This window comes from Euprymna scolopes, chromosome 10 (genome assembly GCF_053919585.1).
Source record: "Euprymna scolopes isolate OS-2025 chromosome 10, ASM5391958v1, whole genome shotgun sequence".
In the NCBI taxonomy this organism is placed as follows: Eukaryota; Metazoa; Mollusca; class Cephalopoda; order Sepiida; family Sepiolidae; genus Euprymna; species Euprymna scolopes.
Genome location: NC_136491.1, coordinates 156,572,048 through 156,596,676, shown reverse-complemented (window position 1 = coordinate 156,596,676; position 24,629 = coordinate 156,572,048). Strand labels below are relative to the sequence as shown.

The window sequence follows — 24,629 nt, the reverse complement described above, 5'->3', positions numbered from 1 at the left end:
TATAGATTCTTTTAAACATAAATATTATTATTTGGACTCTACTTCTCATCTTGAGTGTTCACATTTCAATCGATGTAACCTTAAACCTTCGTCAATGACTCATGGTATAACGGATAAAGACAAGTAAAATTCAGTTCTTAGTGACACTCTTCTGGAGGTTGAAGGTTCAATCCTCAGTGCAGTGAATATAATTTCTAATTACTTAAGACTTCTATTCGGTCGTGGCTGATGGAACGAGAGAAAGCTACTCTCCTGGATTAAATTAAGTTTTACATTCCCGAGTTCAGCAAGATACACTTGAAAGCAGTTCATCCACAGTGAAAATGACCACGAAACATTATCCAAAATAATATTTAAAAAAATTTTTTTTTATAATGTCAGAAATAAGTTCAAAGAATAAGTTGTCATTTGAGAAAGAGAAACATTTTAAGGCATGTAAAACTGATTCATTTTATAAAAAAAAAAAAGGGGGGGGGGGGTTCTAAGAAATTTAATAGAAATGATTCATTGTTGTCAGCAATATTTAGTTGATGATATTCGAAATGGCAGACGAGTAAATAGAGATTGGCAGTTTCTTTCAAATACGGGTTTTATTAGAAATTTACATTCCAGTGAATTTTTTTTTTTTCTTCAAGCATAATGATTTTAGAACCCCCCACCCCACCCCCAATGATATTGAATGTTGAGTTTTGAAAGTGAAACTTTTCATAATCAAATGTTTCACTTGCAAAAGATTTGCTAAACTTTTTTCCATCAATTTTAGATAATGTTAATGTTTAATTAACTTAAAATAATCCCAACTTTTTCTAACAGAAAATTAAAGAATTAGTTTAATTTGTCTGATTTTGTATGAATTGGATTTTTAAAAAAAAAATTAACTGAAATCTCAGTTTTTATTTGCATAAAAATTCTAATGAAAATAAAACGGAATCAGCCCTTGAAGTTCACATCGTTTTAGATGCAAAACAAACTAAAAATCCATGTCAACTACATTTGTCTATTGATTTTCCTCTGTAGAAAAAAAATAAATACACAAATAAACAAGAACCGGTTTTTAATAAAATACAGATTGTTTTTTATTCAATTCTTATTGAATTCACAAAATGAATTGGACATAATGTAGAGGAAAACAAAGTTTTGTTTGATGGCTAAAATTTGTCATTTTTTATGAAATTAGATTGATCGAAATTCCTTTCAAATATAGAAAATGTTTGAAACGAACATTCATGCCGTATATAGCAAAATCTGTTTTAATTTAAAAAGAAAAAATATTTTGTCAATAAAAATTGAAGTAAAAAATGATTCTTTTGTTTTCATTTATCAAATACTCTTTTGTAACATCAGATTTTTTTTTTACAACAAAAATTTGTTCTGAGATGCTGCGAGGATTTTAATTGTCAAATTACAAAATGGAAATATGTGAAAATATTCAAATGGCAGCAGATTAAAATATTGATAAATTTGTTTCATTACTGATATAAAAAAAAAAAAGCAGAAAATATGACAAACTTGATTTATTATCTTTTATCTCATGCACTGAAATGGGTGTTTGTAATCACAATGACAATGTAGGGGAGAGGTTCAATGTGCAGTTTCCATATTGAGCAACTGAAGGGCTTCGGAAATATAGGAACTTGTTTCAATGGAAGTGACAATGCCAACAGCAAAGGCTTTTTCAAGAATTACATTGGCGTCTTCTATAATAGAAAAGAAAAAGTGGAAAGCAGATTAACAAAAACTAAAATCTTGTACAAACACTGAAAGTTTAAAGTAAATTAAATATTAATCATATTCTTCCTCTGTACCAATATTCTACAGGGATTTAAGGCTGAAGAATAATAATTTTAACCAAACAAAAAAATTGTAATTAGTTTTGGTGCTAATATTTTATAGAGTACCAATTTGAAAGCTGAATATACAACGCAAAAAATGGTTTGAAATCTTGGCTCTTTTTCTTTAAATTCGTTAATTAGAATTAATTTTTTTAAATACAATTAAAGAGTGGAAAACATTTTCTTCTTAAAAATAATTAATTTGCACAATGAAAGCAAAGGCTGATATTGGATTTGAGACAATTTTTCAATTGTGTATGTTTTAGCATTTTGAATGTCTTCCAAATTGGTACTGCTCTACATTAGCACAGTGGCACTTGGATGTAAGTGGGTATTATTTGGAACAAAATCTACAGAGATACTATGTAGGGAGTTGAGCAGTCTGTTCATATTACACTTGAACTTTTGAATGTCAGGGATCTGTGAGAGTCTAGCAGTTTCATGGAAGAAACTATTTAAGTAAAAGGCTTTCTGGCATCTATAGATCTCTAAAGTGTAGGGATGGAATTTTACTGCTTGTCGGATTAGTTGAGGGTATTTACATTTAGGGAGCGCAAGTGTTTTGAGTTCAAAGTACATTTCATTAAAATACTTATAAAACAGGCACATGGATGAAACATTGTGGTGATGGGACAGGACGCTTGGTTGATAGTATGAGACTTTTGAGTGAGAAACTAGTAGCAGATGCACCAGCCCAGATGTGGCAACAATACTCCTTGCATGGCGAATGGTGACCTTAGAGAGGTACAAATACTCTCAGATATGGGTAAATATCTAGCACAGTAGAGAAAAACAACCTTTTTCACAGCAGCCTTGGCAATGTCCTCAATGTAATTTTTCCATTTCATATTGCTTGTAAATGTTAAGCCAAGGAGTTTGAGTGAAAACTTTTCAGGTAATGTATCATTAGCCATGGCTATCAGTGGTGGAGAAGATTTCTTGTAATTATTAAAAGAAACAAGCTTAGTTTTGGCAGCATTTAATGTTACCATTTATGTTTCCATTCCACTACAGACTGGAGGTCATCTTTCAGCCATTTCCTGAGATGTATGTACATTCGTTTTCCCCTCATGTTATAGTGGGGTGTCATCAGTAAATATATCCATCTCGGAGACAATTTTATCAGAGAGGTCATTTAAGAATAAAATGAATGATAAAGGCCCCCGGATCGACTCCATAGCATGCCCACATTTATATCACATTGTCTTGACGTACGACCATCAAAGTCAACCTGAATTCTTCTCTTATTTAAGAAGGATTTGATTATGTTTAATATTTGTCCAGTAATACCACAGGATATGATTTTTATGAGAAGACCATCGTGCCATACCCTGTCAAAGGTTTTCGATATATTTATGGCTACTGTCCTTGCCTCTCCTGTATTATCCAATGCATGGTATATATGCGTTCAGAGATTACAGTTAAGACACCTGCAGTAGAACGTGCTTGCCTAAATCCATACTGTGAGTCAGAAAGGAGTTTAGTATCTATGAGGTGGTAGACTAGTGATTGAATTATTACGGACTCAAAGATTTTTGCAAAGAGAGGGAGGAGATTAATGATAACTGAGTGGGTCAGTTCTTTTGCTTGAATTCTTGAAAACCGGTACAACAGAAGCAATTTTCCAGCAGTCAAGAAAGCAGATTTGGTAAGACATTTGTTGAAGAGTTTGGAGAAAACTGGGGCAACCTCAGCAGAGGATTTTTTAATAGTATAGCAGAGATAAGAGTCAATTGCCTTCAAAGTGTTTTTTTATATCACGAACATGGTGTGGGGGGGGATTTAGGAGGGAGTGGTTAGTTTGGTTTGAAGCAAAACGTTTGTTCACTTAAATAGCAATGATCCCGACATTGAAGCAACATTTATATCAGTCGCGTTCACCGTGGCTAACATATCAACTAAATGAAAATAAAATTGACTGCTTTAAATAGGATTCTTAGTTCTAATTAAATGGCAAACCATTTCACACATCTGATTTCAGAGAGATGAGAAGGAGGTGCGTGTGTGTCACCACGATTATGTGATCATTTATAAATCATTTAAAATAATCAAAACAAATTTTAATAACTAAAATAAACAAAAGCTGTAACCATCATCATAATAATAATAATAATATTAATAAAATATGTTCAGAGCAAGATTTCTAAGTTTTTTTTTTGTTTTTTTTTACATAGGCATAATCACTTATCAAGGCCCAGAGACCACTCGAGGATAAGGATTAAGAGTGTACAGTAGTCAGTTGGACAATAAAGTAATCGTTAGTAATGGAAATTCGGTAAATTTGTTAACAAGTGGAATGGCTTTTTCTTTGCGTTTGTCCTGAACAATGGCCGAATCTGTAATAATGGATTTTTTCTCTACTTGGATTGGTTGAATATAAAAATTGAGCAGAAAAAAGCAATAATGTGCATCACGATTGCCATCCATTTTGCTGTGGTCAGTAAAGAAAATCATCTAGGCATGGAAATAAAAAAAAACTTGAAAACTGAATGAATTTATTTATTGTTATAAGTGTTATTCTCATCTTCATAGTTGTGCTTTCACCAACACCTCTATCCACTATGCCACGAGCCTCAAAGGGGCCGTGGCATAGTGGATAGAGGTGTTGAATGTCTACTGTTCCAGGTGAGCATTGTCTGAAGAGAGCGGTTTCAAATCTTACCCAAAACAGGCCAGAGGATGAGTTGGCAAAACATGGTGACACAACAACTATGGAAGGCCGTAATTACTGAAGATACAGTTAAGAGATTCAGCATCCCGTCATGGTTTACCACGTGAAGAAGGCCAGAGGAATAGGTGGTTGAAACGTGATGAAACAACAACTACAAAGATGAGGATAACAGTCCACAAATAGCATTTTGCTTCTGTATAAGCTGTATCGCCTTAAGAGGTCACTAGTTACTGGTAACTAGCTGGATGAAACATGCTCATGACTGTGTAGCAACTTATTACTGCTTATGTAAAAACAAATAAAAAGTATATATACAGTAACTCCTCATTACTTTGCAGTTTGATTATCATGGATTCATTACTTCACGGGTTTTTCAATATCGCAGATTTCCACCACTAATCCACCATAAAACCATGATAATCAAATATTCAAAAATTAAATATTAAAAATACTGTACAACCTAACAAGTGTTACAATCTTTCTATTATTATTAATATAGTAAAAGGTGGGCTATAAAAATTACAGGAATTGTTTTAAACAGCCTATAAACAATTAAATAATGTAAAAATAATGATTTTGTTCTACTTCGTGGGTTTTTGAATATCACGAGTGGTATCACCCCTATCTACTGTGATATTCGAGGGAATACTGTATATAAATAAATTTACCTTGGCATAAGGTGACAAATTCGGCTAAATTGCGAAGGGCACTGTAAACAATGTCAGGCGATTCATTATTCAAACATTGAACAAAGACAGGAACATATTGAGCTGCATGGCTGAAATGCAAACAAAAAATAGACATAAAAAATTAACAGAAAATCAAAGTTTTTTTATATTATATATTTATATTTTATATTAACTTATTTGGAATTTGTACAAAATGAAATTCTTTATAAATTTATACAAATGCTAAAATTTGTTGGTTCAATATGCTAAAATTTGACTGAGAATATCAGTCAGTGATTGTCCTTCATTGTTCTTTGAATATTTTTTCATCACATTTTCGATTGTTGAGAATATTACTCGGATGAAGATTTTATTTCAAGAATTTGCATTAGTTTCAAATTTGGAGTTATTTTTTATATTTTTTTACTAATAATTTTATCTTTCTTTCTCTCTCTACATATTTAGTTCATTTCCATTGAAAATATTAACTTAACACCGAGAAACTAAGACTGAGAATTTGCAGGTATATAAAATTCAATTTTATTTTGGAGAGGGCAAGGGGGTATTGGAGCAATAAACTTTTTGCAGTTAATTTGAAACTTTATTTCTATGTAAACTTAAAAATCCTACAGAATCTATGCCCCCCCCCTACCTAGCATTAATAGGAATTATTCTACAAGTGTTAAAAATATTAATAACTAGATTTCAAATGAATTCACTATATTTTATTTTTATTGCGGAACTTAATAGACCAACAGAAACATGAATAGTTAAAATAATCCAGACGAAACACTGGAAAAGCACAATAAAAGAATCTGATAGGTGACATGTCTTCAGTTTTAGTAGAAGAATCTTCAAGGCACAATGAGCCAATTTTGTGCACTGACAACATTCGGATGTTGTGCTTAGCAAAATTGTTGGGTAAAGATTCGAATCGGCAGCCTTCATCACTTGACCCTTTTTGCAAAACTGAATCCGGCTAACAATAAACTTGTAAAGAATTTTTGCTGATTTTTCTTTTTTACTTCAGTGATTTCATGAAATATTTTCTGCAACAAGAAAACATCTTGTCAGCAACCGTATCAGTAGACAGTTTCCCTGCACTACAAATGATCATGCTGTAAGGCAGTCGGCAACATCATCCAAATATGTTTGTTGAGGCCATAAACACCAGCATTCGATACCCAAAAAACTGAATGATGGGAGCAGCAGATTATAAGGTGCTGCCTTTCAATATACAACATTTGCAAAATAAACCAGAAAAGTTTCCAACCAAAAACTTGAATTGTTTTAAGTAAAAGAAATTTTTTTAGTTTTGCTATATTAAAAAAAAAAAAAAATTACTGCTTATACAGATGACACGGATGAAAATTACGTTCAAAATAAAAACACTTCGATATACCTATATATGATGAAAAAGTTAAATATCCTCACCAAAACTTAGAAAAAAATTATCAAACAGAATTTTAATTAAAAATCAAAATCAATTTTAATCATAAATTAGTTTTATCGTGTTAATTTTGAAGAGTTATCTGAAAACGGGGGAGATAATTCAGTGTCATTTTGGCAAATGTTAACATAATACAATAAAATTTGATTTTTACTTTTAATTAAAAATCCTATTTGATAATTTTTCCTAATGTTTGATGAGTATAATTATTTTTATATGGAGCGTAAATATATGAAAGAGTTTTTACATGAAATATGATTTTTTTTATCCGTGTCTTTAGCACCAAAAAATCTTTTCGATTCTCTTTGTAGATAAATTGAAAACAAAATCTTAAATGATGTTTTTAAAAAAATTTCTAGAAAGAGATGTGATATAAAATTGAGTTTGTATTTCTTTGTTTTCTCACGATTTCAATAACTGCCTTCCTTTTTGTACTTGGGGGAGGGAGGGGGGTCCTGGTTGGTTGAAACGGCTAAAAGAAAGAAAAAAGAAAACTTACCCTGGATTATGGCGAATGCTCCTCATCACCATGGTGTAAGCTGCATTGCGACATTCATCGTTCACATCTGTCATCAGCCGCTTCAAATCAGTCTTCAAGAAATGAAAAATAAAATCAGGAATTAAAGCAACAGGGAGGGTGCAGGAGGCTTGCAAGGAATAGTTTAGTTTTTAAAAAAATCATTATTATAAAGCAGTTCAACACATGTCAGTATGTAAAACGGACGCCAAAGTGAATATGAATATGATGATAATAAGGAGGCAGAAAGTCCTTTCCATCTCATTGTTGTTCTCCATTTTTTACTCATGGAATTCTTTCGACTCAAACTTTCTGTTTCAAATTTTCAAACTTAAATATGAATTAGATTGACTGAATTCCCAATCCTACCACCTGTGAATTTATCGTGTTCCTTCCTTCCTTCCCTAATGGAAGTTAAAACTTATTCCAAACAAATTTTCACGGTAAATATTCACTCATTCTTTTCCTCAAGCTATATGCCTATTTATATTGCTTTTTTTTTGTCTCTCAGTTTACTTATATTGCTTAAATTAATTTACTTATATTGCTTAAATTAATTTACTTATATCGCTTAAATTAATTTACTTATATCGCTTAAATTAATTTACTTATATCGCTTAAATTAATTTACTTATATCGCTTAAATTAATTTACTTATATCGCTTAAATTAATTTACTTATATTGCTTAAATTAATTTACTTATATTGCTTAAATTAATTTACTTATATTGCTTAAATTAATTTACTTATATTGCTTAAATTAATTTACTTATATTGCTTAAATTAATTTACTTATATTTCTTAAATTAATTTACTTATATCGCTTAAATTAATTTACTTATATTGCTTAAATTAATTTACTTATATTGCTTAAATTAATTTACTTATATTGCTTAAATTAATTTACTTATATTGCTTAAATTAATTTACTTATATTGCTTAAATTAATTATATTGCTTAAATTAATTTACTTATATCGCTTAAATTAATTTACTTATATTGCTTAAATTAATTTACTTATATTGCTTAAATTAATTTACTTATATTGCTTTAATTAATTATATTGCTTAAATTAATTTACTTATATCGCTTAAATTAATTTACTTATATTGCTTAAATTAATTTACTTATATCGCTTAAATTAATTTACTTATATCGCTTAAATTAATTTACTTATATTGCTTAAATTAATTATATTGCTTAAATTAATTTACTTATATTGCTTAAATTAATTATATTGCTTAAATTAATTTACTTATATTGCTTAAATTAATTTACTTATATTGCTTAAATTAATTTACTTATATTGCTTAAATTAATTATATTGCTTAAATTAATTTACTTATATTGCTTAAATTAATTTACTTATATTGCTTAAATTAATTTACTTATATTGTTAAAGAGCATCTCTCCTCTCTCTCTCTCTCTCTCTCTGGCTCTTTCATACTCTCTCTATTTTCTCTCTCTGTGTCTCTATTAGATAGTAGATCGAGAGAGAGAGGGAGAGGGTGGGAGGAGGTCAGAGAGATATTTTTGTAGTTAATCCACGTTGCAGGAAGTGACGTTTCATCTAACCGGAAGTCATGTGATGCTACGTGGCAAGGTTGGTGAAACGTTGAGTCTCTCAGAAAAAGCCGAGCCGAGCAGAAGTCTAAAATGGTTCTCTCCTAAGTAAGGGGGGAGATGCGCGCCCCAGACGTGGGACGTGGTAGGTACCCACAGTGGAGACCATCGATGGCGACATCTGCAGATCATGCCTGGGAGAATAAAAGGTTGAAAACCCAACATCTGTCTTCATCTTGTGTATTCTGGCGTAAACAGCAAGAGAGCTCCACCCAGATGAAGACTCTCCCAGAGCAGCAAAACCAGGTATGAACTTCTATATATAAACACATACATCCACAAGTGTCCTAACCACCAGACAAACGGTTTAAGGGATCTTGGGTCCCGTTCTCTCGTCTCATAACACTTGTAATATCTCTCTCTCTCTCTCATCGTCGTAAACTTCTTCTCTTCATTAGTAAAATAGACACGTCATCACCAGAGTACCAGTATCCTTCAAGTAAAGTGTCCAAACTCAAATCCGTTTCTTCTCCCTCCCTTATGTAACAATATCGCTTAAATTAATTTACTTATATCGCTTAAATTAATTTACTTATATCGCTTAAATTAATTTACTTATATCGCTTAAATTAATTTACTTATATCGCTTAAATTAATTTACTTATATCGCTTAAATTAATTTACTTATATCGCTTAAATTAATTTACTTATATCGCTTAAATTAATTTACTTATATCGCTTAAATTAATTTACTTATATCGCTTAAATTAATTTACTTATATCGCTTAAATTAATTTACTTATATCGCTTAAATTAATTTACTTATATCGCTTAAATTAATTTACTTATATCGCTTAAATTAATTTACTTATATCGCTTAAATTAATTTACTTATATCGCTTAAATTAATTTACTTATATCGCTTAAATTAATTTACTTATATCGCTTAAATTAATTTACTTATATTGCTTAAATTAATTTACTTATATTGCTTAAATTAATTTACTTATATTGCTTAAATTAATTTACTTATATTGCTTAAATTAATTTACTTATATTGCTTAAATTAATTTACTTATATCGCTTAAATTAATTTACTTATATCGCTTAAATTAATTTACTTATATCGCTTAAATTAATTTACTTATATCGCTTAAATTAATTTACTTATATCGCTTAAATTAATTTACTTATATTGCTTAAATTAATTTACTTATATTGCTTAAATTAATTTACTTATATTGCTTAAATTAATTTACTTATATCGCTTAAATTAATTTACTTATATCGCTTAAATTAATTTACTTATATCGCTTAAATTAATTTACTTATATCGCTTAAATTAATTTACTTATATCGCTTAAATTAATTTACTTATATTGCTTAAATTAATTTACTTATATCGCTTAAATTAATTTACTTATATTGCTTAAATTAATTTACTTATATTGCTTAAATTAATTATATTGCTTAAATTAATTTACTTATATTGCTTAAATTAATTTACTTATATTGCTTAAATTAATTTACTTATATTGCTTAAATTAATTTACTTATATTGCTTAAATTAATTTACTTATATTGCTTAAATTAATTTACTTATATTGCTTAAATTAATTTACTTATATTGCTTAAATTAATTTACTTATATTGCTTAAATTAATTTACTTATATTGCTTAAATTAATTTACTTATATTGCTTAAATTAATTTACTTATATCGCTTAAATTAATTTACTTATATTGCTTAAATTAATTTACTTATATTGCTTAAATTAATTTACTTATATTGCTTAAATTAGTTTACTTATATTGCTTAAATTAATTTACTTATATTGCTTAAATTAATTTACTTATATTGCTTAAATTAATTTACTTATATTGCTTAAATTTATTTACTTATATTGCTTAAATTAATTTACTTATATCGCTTAAATTAATTTACTTATATCGCTTAAATTAGTTTACTTATATCGCTTAAATTAATTTACTTATATTGCTTAAATTAATTTACTTATATTGCTTAAATTAATTTACTTATATTGCTTAAATTAATTTACTTATATTGCTTATTGCTTAAATTAATTTACTTATATTGCTTCAATTAATTTACTTATATTGCTTAAATTAATTTACTTATATTGCTTAAATTAATTTACTTATATTGCTTAAATTAATTTACTTATATTGCTTATTGCTTAAATTAATTTACTTATATTGCTTCAATTAATTTACTTATATTGCTTAAATTAATTTACTTATATTGCTTCAATTAATTTACTTATATCGCTTAAATTAATTTACTTATATCGCTTAAATTAATTTACTTATATTGCTTCAATTAATTTACTTATATTGCTTCAATTAATTTACTTATATTGCTTCAATTAATTTACTTATATCGCTTAAATTAATTTACTTATATTGCTTCAATTAATTTACTTATATTGCTTAAATTAATTTACTTATATTGCTTCAATTAATTTACTTATATCGCTTAAATTAATTTACTTATATCGCTTAAATTAATTTACTTATATTGCTTAAATTAATTTACTTATATTGCTTAAATTAATTTACTTATATTGCTTAAATTAATTTACTTATATTGCTTATTGCTTAAATTAATTTACTTATATCGCTTAAATTAATTTACTTATATTGCTTAAATTAATTTACTTATATTGCTTAAATTAATTTACTTATATTGCTTAAATTAATTTACTTATATTGCTTAAATTAATTTACTTATATTGCTTAAATTAATTTACTTATATCGCTTAAATTAATTTACTTATATTGCTTAAATTAATTTACTTATATTGCTTAAATTAATTTACTTATATTGCTTAAATTAATTTACTTATATTGCTTAAATTAATTTACTTATATTGCTTAAATTAATTTACTTATATCGCTTAAATTAATTTACTTATATCGCTTAAATTAATTTACTTATATCGCTTAAATTAATTTACTTATATTGCTTAAATTAATTTACTTATATTGCTTAAATTAATTTACTTATATTGCTTAAATTAATTTACTTATATTGCTTAAATTAATTTACTTATATCGCTTAAATTAATTTACTTATATCGCTTAAATTAATTTACTTATATCGCTTAAATTAATTTACTTATATTGCTTAAATTAATTTACTTATATTGCTTAAATTAATTTACTTATATTGCTTAAATTAATTTACTTATATTGCTTAAATTAATTTACTTATATCGCTTAAATTAATTTACTTATATCGCTTAAATTAATTTACTTATATCGCTTAAATTAATTTACTTATATCGCTTAAATTAATTTACTTATATCGCTTAAATTAATTTACTTATATCGCTTAAATTAATTTACTTATATTGCTTAAATTAATTTACTTATATTGCTTAAATTAATTTACTTATATTGCTTAAATTAATTTACTTATATTGCTTAAATTAATTTACTTATATTGCTTAAATTAATTTACTTATATCGCTTAAATTAATTTACTTATATCGCTTAAATTAATTTACTTATATTGCTTAAATTAATTTACTTATATTGCTTAAATTAATTTACTTATATTGCTTAAATTAATTTACTTATATTGCTTAAATCTTTTTCAGTTTTCACCCTGTACATTATATATGGTTTTATTTACTTATTTTTATTACCTATGTTTGAAACGTATGCTGTTTCATAAGCATTTGTACCTAAAAACGATATATATATATATATATATATATATATATATATATATATATATATATATATGTGTGTGTATGCAAAGAAAGATAGATTCTCAATGCCTCAAAATGAAAATTCACTCTTCACTGTGACCTCACTCCTAAATCAGTTCCTCCACCTCTACTTCCTGAAAAGATAGCATATCTATATCACAAACGCCATACGCTGGGTCAGAGGAATTCGACCAACATGCTCTAGCCTCTTGTTTGAAGCCAAAAAAAAAAAAAAAAGCTAAGTAAAATTTTATCCGTTCCGCATGAAATTAAGCAAATCTATTTTCTTTCTTGTTTCCTATGTTTTATTCTTCTAAAGTTTCTACATTAATTCATTACATTTCCAGGCATATTATCCTGATAATTTTCTCCAATTAAAATATAATTATAACAGCTAAATAGTCTTTCACTTTGCTTAAATAAACCATGACCATAGCAAGAGAAGAATAGCTTAAAAAAACAAAAAAAAACAAAGCTAAATTATGCTCATTTAGTTAGAAGACAGTAGAACTTTATTTAAGTACGATACTTAATATCTTGAAACCATCCGGAACCCCAACACATAACTAACCTTTTCTAACATGACTGCCAAGTATAACTCGTAAATTTACTAGGTAACCCATCTGCGAGTGAATGACTGTAAAGAGTCTTTTTTTTCTTTTTCTTTTTTTTTTAACACATTGTTGAAACACTGGAGCAGATGAAATATGCAAGAATTACTCAAGTCGGCCTTACTAGATCAACGAGCCCCAACTCCCCTATCTATATTTCTTCCTCAAGAGCAAATTTTGTATGCATACTCACTATACTAGCCTAGACTATTTTCAAAATTGATGCTAATGCACTTAAATCTAATTTTTTCAAGCGAAAAAAAAAAGTTTATGTAAAGCAAATTCCAGAACTCATCACAAACCTGGATTTATTTTTCCTACATTAGAAGATAGGACTCATCTATGTAATATACTAAATATCTACAATCACTACAAACTCGCTTATATTGAAAGTATAGCTTCCTTGCTATATATAGCAAACCACGGAACTTAGTTTGCCTTACTTTCAATTATATTTGTACCTGAAATATACAGTGATCTTAGATACGTCACTAAAAGTGTCACAGAATAGATACACAATGATTTGTGCCTGACCTAATTGACTGCCTTTAACTACGAATTCCGACACGCCATGTACTCTTTCATTACAGTACAAACACCTCTCTTCCTTGCTACGTATATCCAATATATCCTTTACCTCCAAGACGACTGCCTTAGTTTGATCCGCATGTTAAATAAAAAAAAAAGAAAAAAAGGTAAATAAAAAAAAGTTTGTTTTTTTTCCTTCTAACTAGACTTTACTTTATTATAAATTCTAATAATTAATTCTACTGTATTCTGTAAGTTAATCCTCTCCTAACAACTAACAGTCCACTCTACTTCCCTCGCTGCCACCAACACTTACATTACACACGCTGTGGAGGGTGTTTCTTAGCTTCGCATGCTGACCGACTGGAAGTCATTATCACTAAACATCTATACATTGCTACCGCTAAAACATGCATTAGTTTATTCTTACCCAAATAGATACTCACTAGCCATAGTCTGTACTTAGATTTACATCTATCTACATTACATAGCAATAGCTGTCTATTCCTTAGGTTTGCAATGATAAACACAAAAACTGAACCGATACTCTTTAATGCAAAATACAACTTCCTAATTTTTAAACGAAAAGCTGAAAATATCTGCGTTAGAAATGGAAACATACTTAATACCTACAACCTCCATATATTCGCATCTGCAGGAAATCTGCCCATATACCTATTTACTCTATTATCCACACTGAACACGACATAGCTTATAATTTTACTTCCAATTTATACCTGTACTGTATTGTACTTCATATCAAAAATGACGTTACTTGTATCTATTGAATATACATCTTAACCCTCCTGCCATCTAAAATATCCAGAGTCTGGGCAATCACATTTCTAGTTAATTCTTAATATCAAACCATCCTGTTATGTGTTATCCTATTCCTAAGCCAATAAAAAATAAGGAAAAAAAAAAAATTCTAAATTTAAAGGGAAAATATTAAACCATATCTTAACTCCATCCAACAAACCTGTTGCAAATATAGCTGCTTCCACTGCATGCACTTTTACTCACCCCCTCCTCCAGTAACAATGAAATATTAATGTCCCTTAATCACTTTGAGGAGTGTAATTTCTCAGTAGATATAACATTTACATACTAACACAGTAACATTAACCACCAACGCGGGGTTGCAGAAATACCTGGATTAGGACACAGGCGTGGAGAAAACCCTCTTGGTGCTGATGGACTCGTAGATCTTCCCAGGTCATCCGTCTAGGAGAAGGAAAACTCTGAAGCTAAACCTAAGGGGAGGGAGGCCTCTCCAGTCTCGGATGATAACCTTTCTAGAGCTGGTGACTCAAACAAATTACCGGTTTGCAAACCTAAACTGCTCAAGGAGTAGATAGGTACTGTCTATCGCCCGGCTTCCATACTCTTCCTTTGTCTATTAGCCAGGCGTAGAGGTCGAATCACAGGGATTTGATAGAAACACTCAGTGGTCGATCTTGTTTCCTGACTAGTGCAATGAACACCGTTTTCCCCTCTCCCGACACATCCCACCCCTCTAAATTGGGCGCTTGGGAGTGCATGAATGCCAAAATGCCAGTACAGGTAGATTGGGTTGACCATCGTCTGATGGGTTGAGGGTACCGGATTGACAGTTCCTGGCTGCTGTTCCCGATCGGTAGTACAGGAGCCCTAACTCTTTGGTAGCGCTTAGAGCGGCTGCTCCAGCAACAGTTGAATAATATCAGGATGTTTGCAGTGCCATGTCACGCATGGAAAGGGACCCTGCACTCATCGCCAGTGGGCTTTCCTGAGGCCACAATCCTAGTAGATGGAGGGTCAGATGATGGTCTACTTGTATTGCATGTCTAGTAGTCTGCATAACCACTTGTTCCGCACCCCTACCTAAACTGAAACTCTAAAAAAAGGCAGTAAAATCTAAAATCACGCTTAAACCAGGACAAAACTCAAAACCAAATTGCCTCCTCCCTTGAGGCTTGCATTTACGAACATCCGTGGGCTTAGAACTAATTTAAATGACATTGAAGCATTTCTCCTAACAAACACCCCGGATATCTTAGCACTAAGTGAGATTAACCTACACTCCTCCATCCTCTCTAACTACTTTAACATGCCTGGATATCTTCCACTCTGCCGTAAGGACTCTGACAGACATATGCACGGGCTTGGAGTATATATTAGGAACACCCTCCACTTGACTAGAGAAACTAAACTAGAATCGGACGATCAAGCTTAATGTGTTTTAGACTTAACATGCAACATAACATTAGTTACTTTTATTTTCTCTACCGCTCTCCCTCAACCCAGAACTGTACCTTAATAAACAAAGTCTCTGACAGCATAGATACAGCACTTTCCACCGACACTAGAGCACAAGTGCATGTATTTGGTGACTTCAATGTCCACCACAACAACTGGCTTGGATTTTCTACTTACACAGATGCAGCTGGTAGCACAACACATAGCTTTTTTATATCTCATTCCCTATCACAAACGGTTACGTTTCTAACCCGTTTCCCTGACCAGCAAGAACAACACGCATCATTTTTAGATCTGTTTCTGACCACAGTCCCGATGATTGCATTACGAATGCCCACAACCAACTTGGAAATGCTGATCATGTAGTGATAATAGTTGAAATCGCACTAAAATCTAGAGCCAAAACGGAAGAGCCATTATCAAAACGAGATATTATAAAAAGGCTGACTGGGAAGCCATCAGGGATCTCATCAGAGACGCCTCATGGCAAAATATCTTTTCACTTCCTGCTGAACAGTGCGCATGAGACCACTGAATGGTTCAAAACAGCAATTGAAGCACATGTTCCCACGCGGAAGTTTTATAGCAAGCCCCACTCTCTCCAACGGTTTACTTTTAGTTGTGCAGCTGCCATCGCGCAAAGGCAGCATGCGTACCGCAGATTTAACCGACATAAGTCCAGTTCAAACAGACAGAAGTATATAGAAGCCAGAAATAACTGTAAGAAAGAAATAGCGACAGCTACAAGAGAATTTACTGAAACCACCAAAATATGCATCGAAGCAAAGAAATTAGGAACCCGCAACTTTTGTAAGTGTAGTAAATAATGGGCAATCAATGATTCCCCCACTATCGAACAATCATGAGGTTGCTTGCTCAGCAACCAAGAAGGCTAACATGCTTGCCAGTCGGTTCAACTCCAACTCCACACTGGACCCTGCAACCCCCCCCCTCTGACTTTCCTTTGCAGACAGACGCCACACTAGACAATCTGAGAATCACCCCATCTCAGTTGCATGCCATCATAAGAAATCTTGACACTTCAAAAGCATGTCAACCTGATCTCATCCCGGCTGTGCTATTAAAAAGGTGCTCTATCGAAGTAGTGCCGATTCTCTCCAAACTTTACAACAAATGCCTTAATGAATCTTACTTTCCTGCCTGCTAGAAAACTGCTTCTGTGGTTACCAGTTTTCAAGAATTCTGATGAAAGAACTGACCCAGTAAATTACCTCCTCATTAGCCTCCTCCCACTTTTCACCAAAATATTTGAGTCTATTATTAATCAAGCTCTAGTCCATCACTTTACAGATGTTAAACTTCTGATGGACCAACAATATGGATTTAGGCAAACCCGTTCCACGGCGGAGATCCTAACTGTAATCTCTGAGTGTATATACCATTCGCTAGACAATGCAGGGGAGGGTAGAGTGGTAGCTCTAGATACATCTAAAGCTTTTGACAGGGTATGGCATAAAGGTCTTCTCAGGAAAATCAGATCATATGGTATCACTAGAAGAATCTTTAACATAATTAAATCCTTCTTAGGTAAGAGAAAAATCCAGGTTGTCATCGATGGGCGTACATCGAAACAATATGACATAAATGCGAGAGTGCCCCAGGGGTCTATCCTTGGACCTCTATTATTCCTAATATTCATAAATGACCTCCCTGACAAAATTGTCTGTGAGATGGGTATATATGCTGATGACACCACTCTATAACCGACATGACAGGAAAACAAATGAACACATATCTAGAGAAATAGCAGAAACACTAGAGGATGACCTCCGATCTGTAGTGGAATGGGGACAAAAATGGATGGTCATATTCAATGCTGCTAAGACTAAACTTGTTTCCTTCAATAACTACAAGAAACCTTCTCTACCACCAATAGCAATGGACAAAAAATCTCTATCTGAAAGTACATCTTTTAAACTCCATGGCCTAACGTTCACAGGAAACATGAGTTGGAAAAATTACATTGAGTGCATTGCCAGAAACGCTGTGAAAAAGCTGGGTTCTCTCTACTGTGCTAGAAAATTCCCCCATGTATGGAGTATTGTTGTCATGTTTGGGCTGGTGCATCTGCTACTAGACTCTCACTCCTGGACAAAGTTCAAAAGAGAGTCACCAACTTAATAGGTTCTGAACTGTCATCTAAGCTTCAGCCTCTGTCCCATTGACGAAATATAGCATCCCTCTGCCTGTTCTACAAGTATTTCAATGGTGAATGCTCTGACGAAATGCAAGCACTCGTGCCCCCTTGACGTAAGTATCCCGACAAATCCAACAAGCAGCAAAATCCCACCCCTTCACAGTTGAGATCCCTAGATGTAAGAGAGCCTTCTACTCCAGTAGTTTCTTCCCTAGAACTACTGGACTTTGGAATTCCCTTTCCGTGTTCCTGTTTTTCCAACTGTACTGACGTGCAAAAGTTCAAGTGTAACGTGAACCAACATCTTTCAGCCCAACTCGCCACATAGTCCCCCTGTAGCTTATGTCCCCTATAGTACCCCTCTACAGCAAAGTGGCAATGTGACTTGTTTGGAGTGGATTGCAATAAAAAAAAAAAAAAAAAATTCTCCTCCATTATATTCCCGCCTTGTTCGAAACTTTATAAGCATTTTTTTTTCTAAATTAAAATTATTTTACAATTTTGTAAAATTAAGTGACTATAAGTGGTTTTGTTATTTTGGTTTGGCAGTATTTTTAGCCCTCAAAAATGTAGAAATTAATTTTTTAAATTAGAGTTGAATTTTGTTTCCAGTACTATTATTCACACCACAAAATAATTAAAAATGGATAATGAAAGAATAAATAAGTTGACAGAAAATTTTTAATTTAACATGTCAAACTTGAAACTTTGTTTTTTAAATTATGAAAAAACAAAATTTGAAAATGGTCTCACCTGGAAATGATCCAAAATGTCAACTTTTCTTTTTGATGCTTCATCCAAATCTTGAAGAACATCAAAAATTTCTTTGAAAAAAAAAAAAAAAATTATATTTTCCACATTTATAAATAATGTTACAGTCTCAACAAAAGATGAACAATTGAAGAAAAATCAGAAAATTACAAAAATCATTGGTTTTTGATTTTTGCTTTCAATTTTAAAAATTATCTGAAAATTAAAACATAAGCAATAATGGATCCTCAAAATAATCGTAACAGAAATCCAGAATAGTCAAATTTAAAAATATCCTGTGACATTAATTCACAAAATTTAAATTGTTAACGTCTTTTCTGGAACAGTGTGAAAATCTTTTCTCGGTGTCCGACTTCACGTGCCCGTTTCACGACTTTTTGAAATTCTTTTCTACAATATTTTTCTTCATTTGTCTTTTCACCTAATGATGATTCATAGAACCAAAAACGTTCGTTTGTTTTTTTTTTTTTATATGAAACGTATATTCATTGTTTTTTTTTTATATATAAAACGTATATTCATTTGTTTTTTATATATGAAACATATATTCATTTGTTTTTATATGGAACGTATATTCACATTTTTTTTATATATGAAACATATATTCACATTTTTTTTATATATGAAACATATATTCACATTTTTTTTATATATGAAACATATATTCAAATTTTTTTTATATATGAAACATATATTCACATTTTTTTTATATATGAAACATATTCATTTGTTTTTTCTATATATGAAACATGTTCATTTGTTTTTTTATATATGTGTAACATGATCGACTTGAGGGAGCAATTTGCTCCCCATAGGGGAGGTTGGGACCCGCCTGAGACCTGAGAAAGACCGGGTAAATATGCTAAGATTGTCTAATTGAATCCTGGACAAAAGCAGATATCAAAAATACTTGAATTAAAATATATAGATATATATTTTTATTTTATTGTTAAAAACACATATATATTTTATTGTTGAACGAGAATTGTACTGGCTAACCTGGAAAACACTCGTTCAGACTGGCTTTCTGAATGATAGGTTTTGACCTCCCAGATCGTGGGAGGAGGATTTCGATTTTGGTCTCAGATTGCAAAACTCTAGACTATTGGGGAAGTGCCAACACGTAAATGTATATGGGAATTCCTCGGGAAATGTATCGCTGATTGGTTGGGTGGATCGTCCGACCTACTCTGTCCCTGAATATAAAAACAAGCGCTCAGTTTTTTTTTTTTTAGCAGATTGGAGATTTGCGCCGAAATCTTGAGAAAAGAACAGCTTCTGATGCCTGACCTCCACCTCTCTGCCAACATGACTAGTAATTCAGTGACCAAAGAGAGAGATTTGTAAACTTAAAATGTGTTCGTAACTGAATGTTGTATATATGTAAAAAAGATCTGTAATTTTTGTGAAATTAATTTTTAATAGATAGAAAACCCTGATTGTCCGTCTTTCTGTCGCCTCATGCAAGCTTCACTTTTTGCTTCCAGCAGAATTCTACACAGAGGCATTGAGAATTAATGTGGAGGTCTCCCGGATGACTAGACATCACAAGCCACAGTTTCTGAAGGAAGTCGGAGGTCAGTTGCTGGACTTGAGCATGGGAGTCTGGCCACATATAGAAAATATATTCATCTGTTTTTTTTTATATGGAACATATATTAATCTGTTAATCTGTTTTTTTTATACAAAACATATATTCATCTGTTTTTTTTATACAAAACATATATTCATCTGTTTTTTTTATACAAAACATATATTCATCTGTTTTTTTTATACAAAACATATTCATCTGTTTTTTTTATACAAAACATATATTCATCTGTTTTTTTTATACAAAACATATATTCATCCGTTTTTTTTTTTACAAAACACATATTCATCTGTTTTTTTTATACAAAACACATATTCATCTGTTTTTTTTTTTATATGAAACATATATTCATCTGTTTTTTTTATACAAAACACATATTCATCTGTTTTTTTTACGGAATAAATATGCATTTGTTTTTATTTTAACACAAAAAAGATGTAGAAAACAGAGAATTTGAAAAAATAAAAGGAATGATTAAGCAGATGTCATTTTTAACAATGTTTGCTTAAATATAAGATACAAACAAATTATTGTTAAAAATGTTTTTTAGAATATTTAAAAAAAATCATTTTCTATTTTGGTACTTGTACAGTTTAATTAAGACATTAAAAAAATGAAAATATCTAAAAAGGTTAATTTGATTGAGTATTTTTTTTTTTTTTTTTACAGCAGAAAAACATGTTTTTATGACAGCATATTGAAGGTAGAGATTTTTAAATTTTTGTTTGGATTTTTAGAACACGCAATGGGTAGATAGCTCAATTTAAAGTGCCGACACTCCCTCCCCATCTTTTAAAACTAGCTTTTCTTATTAAAAATCTAACTTTTTGCTCAATATCATAACAAATTATTTTTTCGCTTTAAAAAGAAATTACTTGATGAAATTAAGTGAAATTATTTTCATACAACTTCATTCCATAACGGATACATACAATATGAACTCTTTTTTTTATATTTTCATTTTTTAATATCTTGATTAAACTGTACAAGTACGTCTATTTTAAACAAAACTTTTGCTAATTTACTTTAAAATGTATTCCAACTTAAATATTAAAATTTTCACAGGAGAAGATGTTCAAAATACTTTTATTTTGTTATAAGAAATCTTTTCACTTTTATAAATGAAAAACCTTGTCAACGTCGATGTACGATATATATATATATATATATATATATATATATATATATATATATATATATATATATATGATGGCCACAAATTTGTTTTCGAACATTGCCATTACTTGATATAGCACGTATAAAAAATATATATACAGAAACATGAATATATATATGAATATATTTATTTTATTTTATATAAATATATATATACACACACACATTTGATATAATTTTCTTTTTCCTTTCTTAGTCCGTACATTCCATTTTAAAAAAAAACGAAATACAATTTTTGAAGGCCAAGCTGCTTAAAAAAAAATCTAAATTTAAAAAACTTGACTTTAAAAAAATCCAATCTGACAAATCTGCATGAGAATATTTGAGTGAGCCTTAAATCTAACCTCGTTTTCGAATATCATTAGAAAAAAAATCATTGTTTCAATGGTATGAGAACGGAATACATAATTTCGACATGTAACGATTCTTTATCGAATAAAAAAGTCAACAAAATGTTACATAAAAAGGGAACTTCCGAAAGAATCAGGGCAAAAAATAAGACCATTGTCTGCCAAGAAATGCTGGCTTGAAGGAGTGAATTAAAGATCATCTTTTACAATGTGATTTTATTATTTGTATTGAACTATGTAGTACAATATTATTTTCTGAGTATTTCTTAGTATTTATTAATTTATCTCATTTGGGTCAGTTCTATATCTAAAATACAATGGACACTATTTTCATAGAAATATTAAGTTAATATTTACTGCGTTTTACTGGTTTAAAGAAATTTTAAAATTAACAAAAGAAAACTGATAACAAATTGAATGATTTTCATTTTTTAAAGGATCGATCCAAACTGTTGTTTATGGTTTTGAATGAAAATTGATAATTTCGATTATTCAAACTACTGTTCTCATCTTGAGTTTTATTCTCATAACATTTCGGTTGATGTAACCTCCGACCTTCTTTGGGTGTATCTTGTTGAACTTTTGTGGATCCATAGCATAATGGATAAAGTACTTGGTAAAATTTAGTTATTAATTTACACTCTTCTAAAGGTTGAACGTTCAATCTTCAGTGTGGGCCACACTCAAAATAAAATTGCAAATTACTTAGACTATAGATAGCTGTACTGTCATGGCTGATGGAATGAAAGTATGCTACCCCAGTGGATTAAGTAAAGGATTCTGTTTAAAATTAGGTACAGATTACCAACTTCAATAGAAGAATTCCAGAGTTTGGAGGTTACATCAACTGAAGCGTTGTGTGAACAACACTCCAGATGAGAATAGTAGTCGAAAGAATCCAAATAATATGAATTGTACTTTATTTCTCCAAATAAATCACTTCACAAAGAAGTCTTGAAACAAAAATGAAACATTGATGAATAAATTAATTTGGTTTCCTCTTTTATATATATATATATATAAATATATATATATATAAATAAAATAATATAACATTTTTGTTTTTTAAATATCATTAGAAAGCTGTCAATACTGCATAAAAATTTATCATCATTTGCTTCTTGTATTTAATTAACTTCTCATCCCTCTCCACCCTCACCCCACAAAACGAATAAAAAAAACAAAAAAAGAAAACATGCGATTTACCTGATTTTGGTGAATCTTTGGCAAGTCGTGCAAAAAATGGCACGAGTTGAGTATACGTGTAAGGAGAACTTGCCCGGACGTTGAGCAAGAGGGGAGCTGAGGAAGATTCAACTTCTTCTTTCAATTCATTACTTTGTTTGGTCAATTGACGAGGCAGAGATAATCCAGCCAAAAGAGATTTAAGTACAGATAGATCTGGATAATGATTGGAGACAACACTGCCACACGGCGTCGATAAGAAAACACAGGCAGAAGAAAAAAAAAGAAAAATTCCAAATTGTAATTATGAAACAAATGAAGAAAGAAAACGTTTAGAAAATGTTTTAGCAAAGTTTGAATTATTAGCAATAAATAATATTTGGTGCTTGTTCAGAATTCATTCTATATTAAAAAATAAAAATAAACAAAAATTTGTATGATGTATATAACGATGAAAATATATTCCAAAAATCATGTAAATTGATCAAGTAGTTTGATTTTTAATGAAGAAAATCATTTTAAGCAATTTATGGGAATTCATAGGCATTACAACATAAATCTCGTAAAAAAATATCCAAAGAATATACACATTAAATATTCATAGTTCAGCTTTGCCGATTATAAATGTCCAGTAAAACAATCCTAAAAATTAATATTGGATTCATTGCAAAATTTTTAGTTGTAAAAGAAGTGTTTGATTTTAATATAGGTCTGATTTTTAATCATTTTAAAACATTTTCAATTCTTTAAATAATATTTTTTTTAATTCAATTATTTATTCTTTTTTCTAATTATAATTTTGAATCATTTTTTCATATTTTATGTATATCACTCCAGATAAGGCATGAAGCCACTTGATGCAAAGAGCTAACAAAAAAAACAAACTAATACTTTAAAGTGAAAAACTAACCAACAGTAAGCATTAGATGGATCAATTCTAACCCCTATAAACAGCCAATCATTCTCCTTTGTCAGAAACATTGCTTATGAAATGTAAATGACTAAAGGACAAAAGAAAGGAAGCAAGAGTTGCAAGAATTGAAAGCAAACCCAAGGTTCATTTTCTATTCGATCTTTCAAAATCAGTGATTATTTTTTTTTTTTACACAATTCAATAGTTTTAGTTGTTGCAACTTAATAACCCATAGAAAGGGAGAAAAATACTGTCTCCTTTTCCATGAGTTTCAGTAAAGTGTACAAGAAAGTAAACGCGTCAGAGGTTACGGAAATGTGCGAGGGTAAGTTTGTTTGTTTTCACTCACCTGAGAAGATCAACATATTTTTGTAAAATATGTACAGCCCTCTGTGGTTCATACAAGACAAACCGCTGCAGAAATTGGATGTATGTTACAATGATTGTGCTAATATTCTTGTATTCGTTTCCGTGAGACTAAAAAAAATTTAAAGAAAGATTTTTATTTGCAGATGAAGTTGTATTTGAAAAAAAATGTGTTTTTTGTAAAGAAAAAAATAGGTTTATTATAAAGAAAAAAGAAATTGGTTTATTGTAAAGAAAAAAATGGTTTATTGTAAAGAAAGAAATTAGTTCATTGTAAAGGAAAAAGAAATTGGTTTATTGTAAAG

At 30.1% G+C, this 24,629-nt stretch overlaps 1 protein-coding gene across 2 annotated transcripts in view; it reads right to left on the bottom strand.

Annotated features, from left to right (window-relative positions):
* Positions 1 to 1,499: 1,499 nt before the first annotated feature.
* The window catches only part of LOC145286324 (integrator complex subunit 1-like), a 179,609-nt gene continuing 156,479 nt past the window's right edge, over positions 1,500 to 24,629 (bottom strand). For both annotated transcript variants that reach the window (XM_080135247.1, XM_080135246.1), the window contains 6 exons: positions 24,308 to 24,435; positions 23,067 to 23,284; positions 18,726 to 18,796; positions 7,121 to 7,212; positions 5,172 to 5,281; positions 1,500 to 1,697 (listed from right to left, as the gene is read on the bottom strand). In XM_080135247.1, the coding sequence (XP_079991373.1) occupies positions 1,582 to 1,697; positions 5,172 to 5,281; positions 7,121 to 7,212; positions 18,726 to 18,796; positions 23,067 to 23,284; positions 24,308 to 24,435 (735 nt within the window). In that variant the 3' untranslated portion in view covers positions 1,500 to 1,581. The remainder of the gene's footprint in view (positions 1,698 to 5,171; positions 5,282 to 7,120; positions 7,213 to 18,725; positions 18,797 to 23,066; positions 23,285 to 24,307; positions 24,436 to 24,629) is intronic.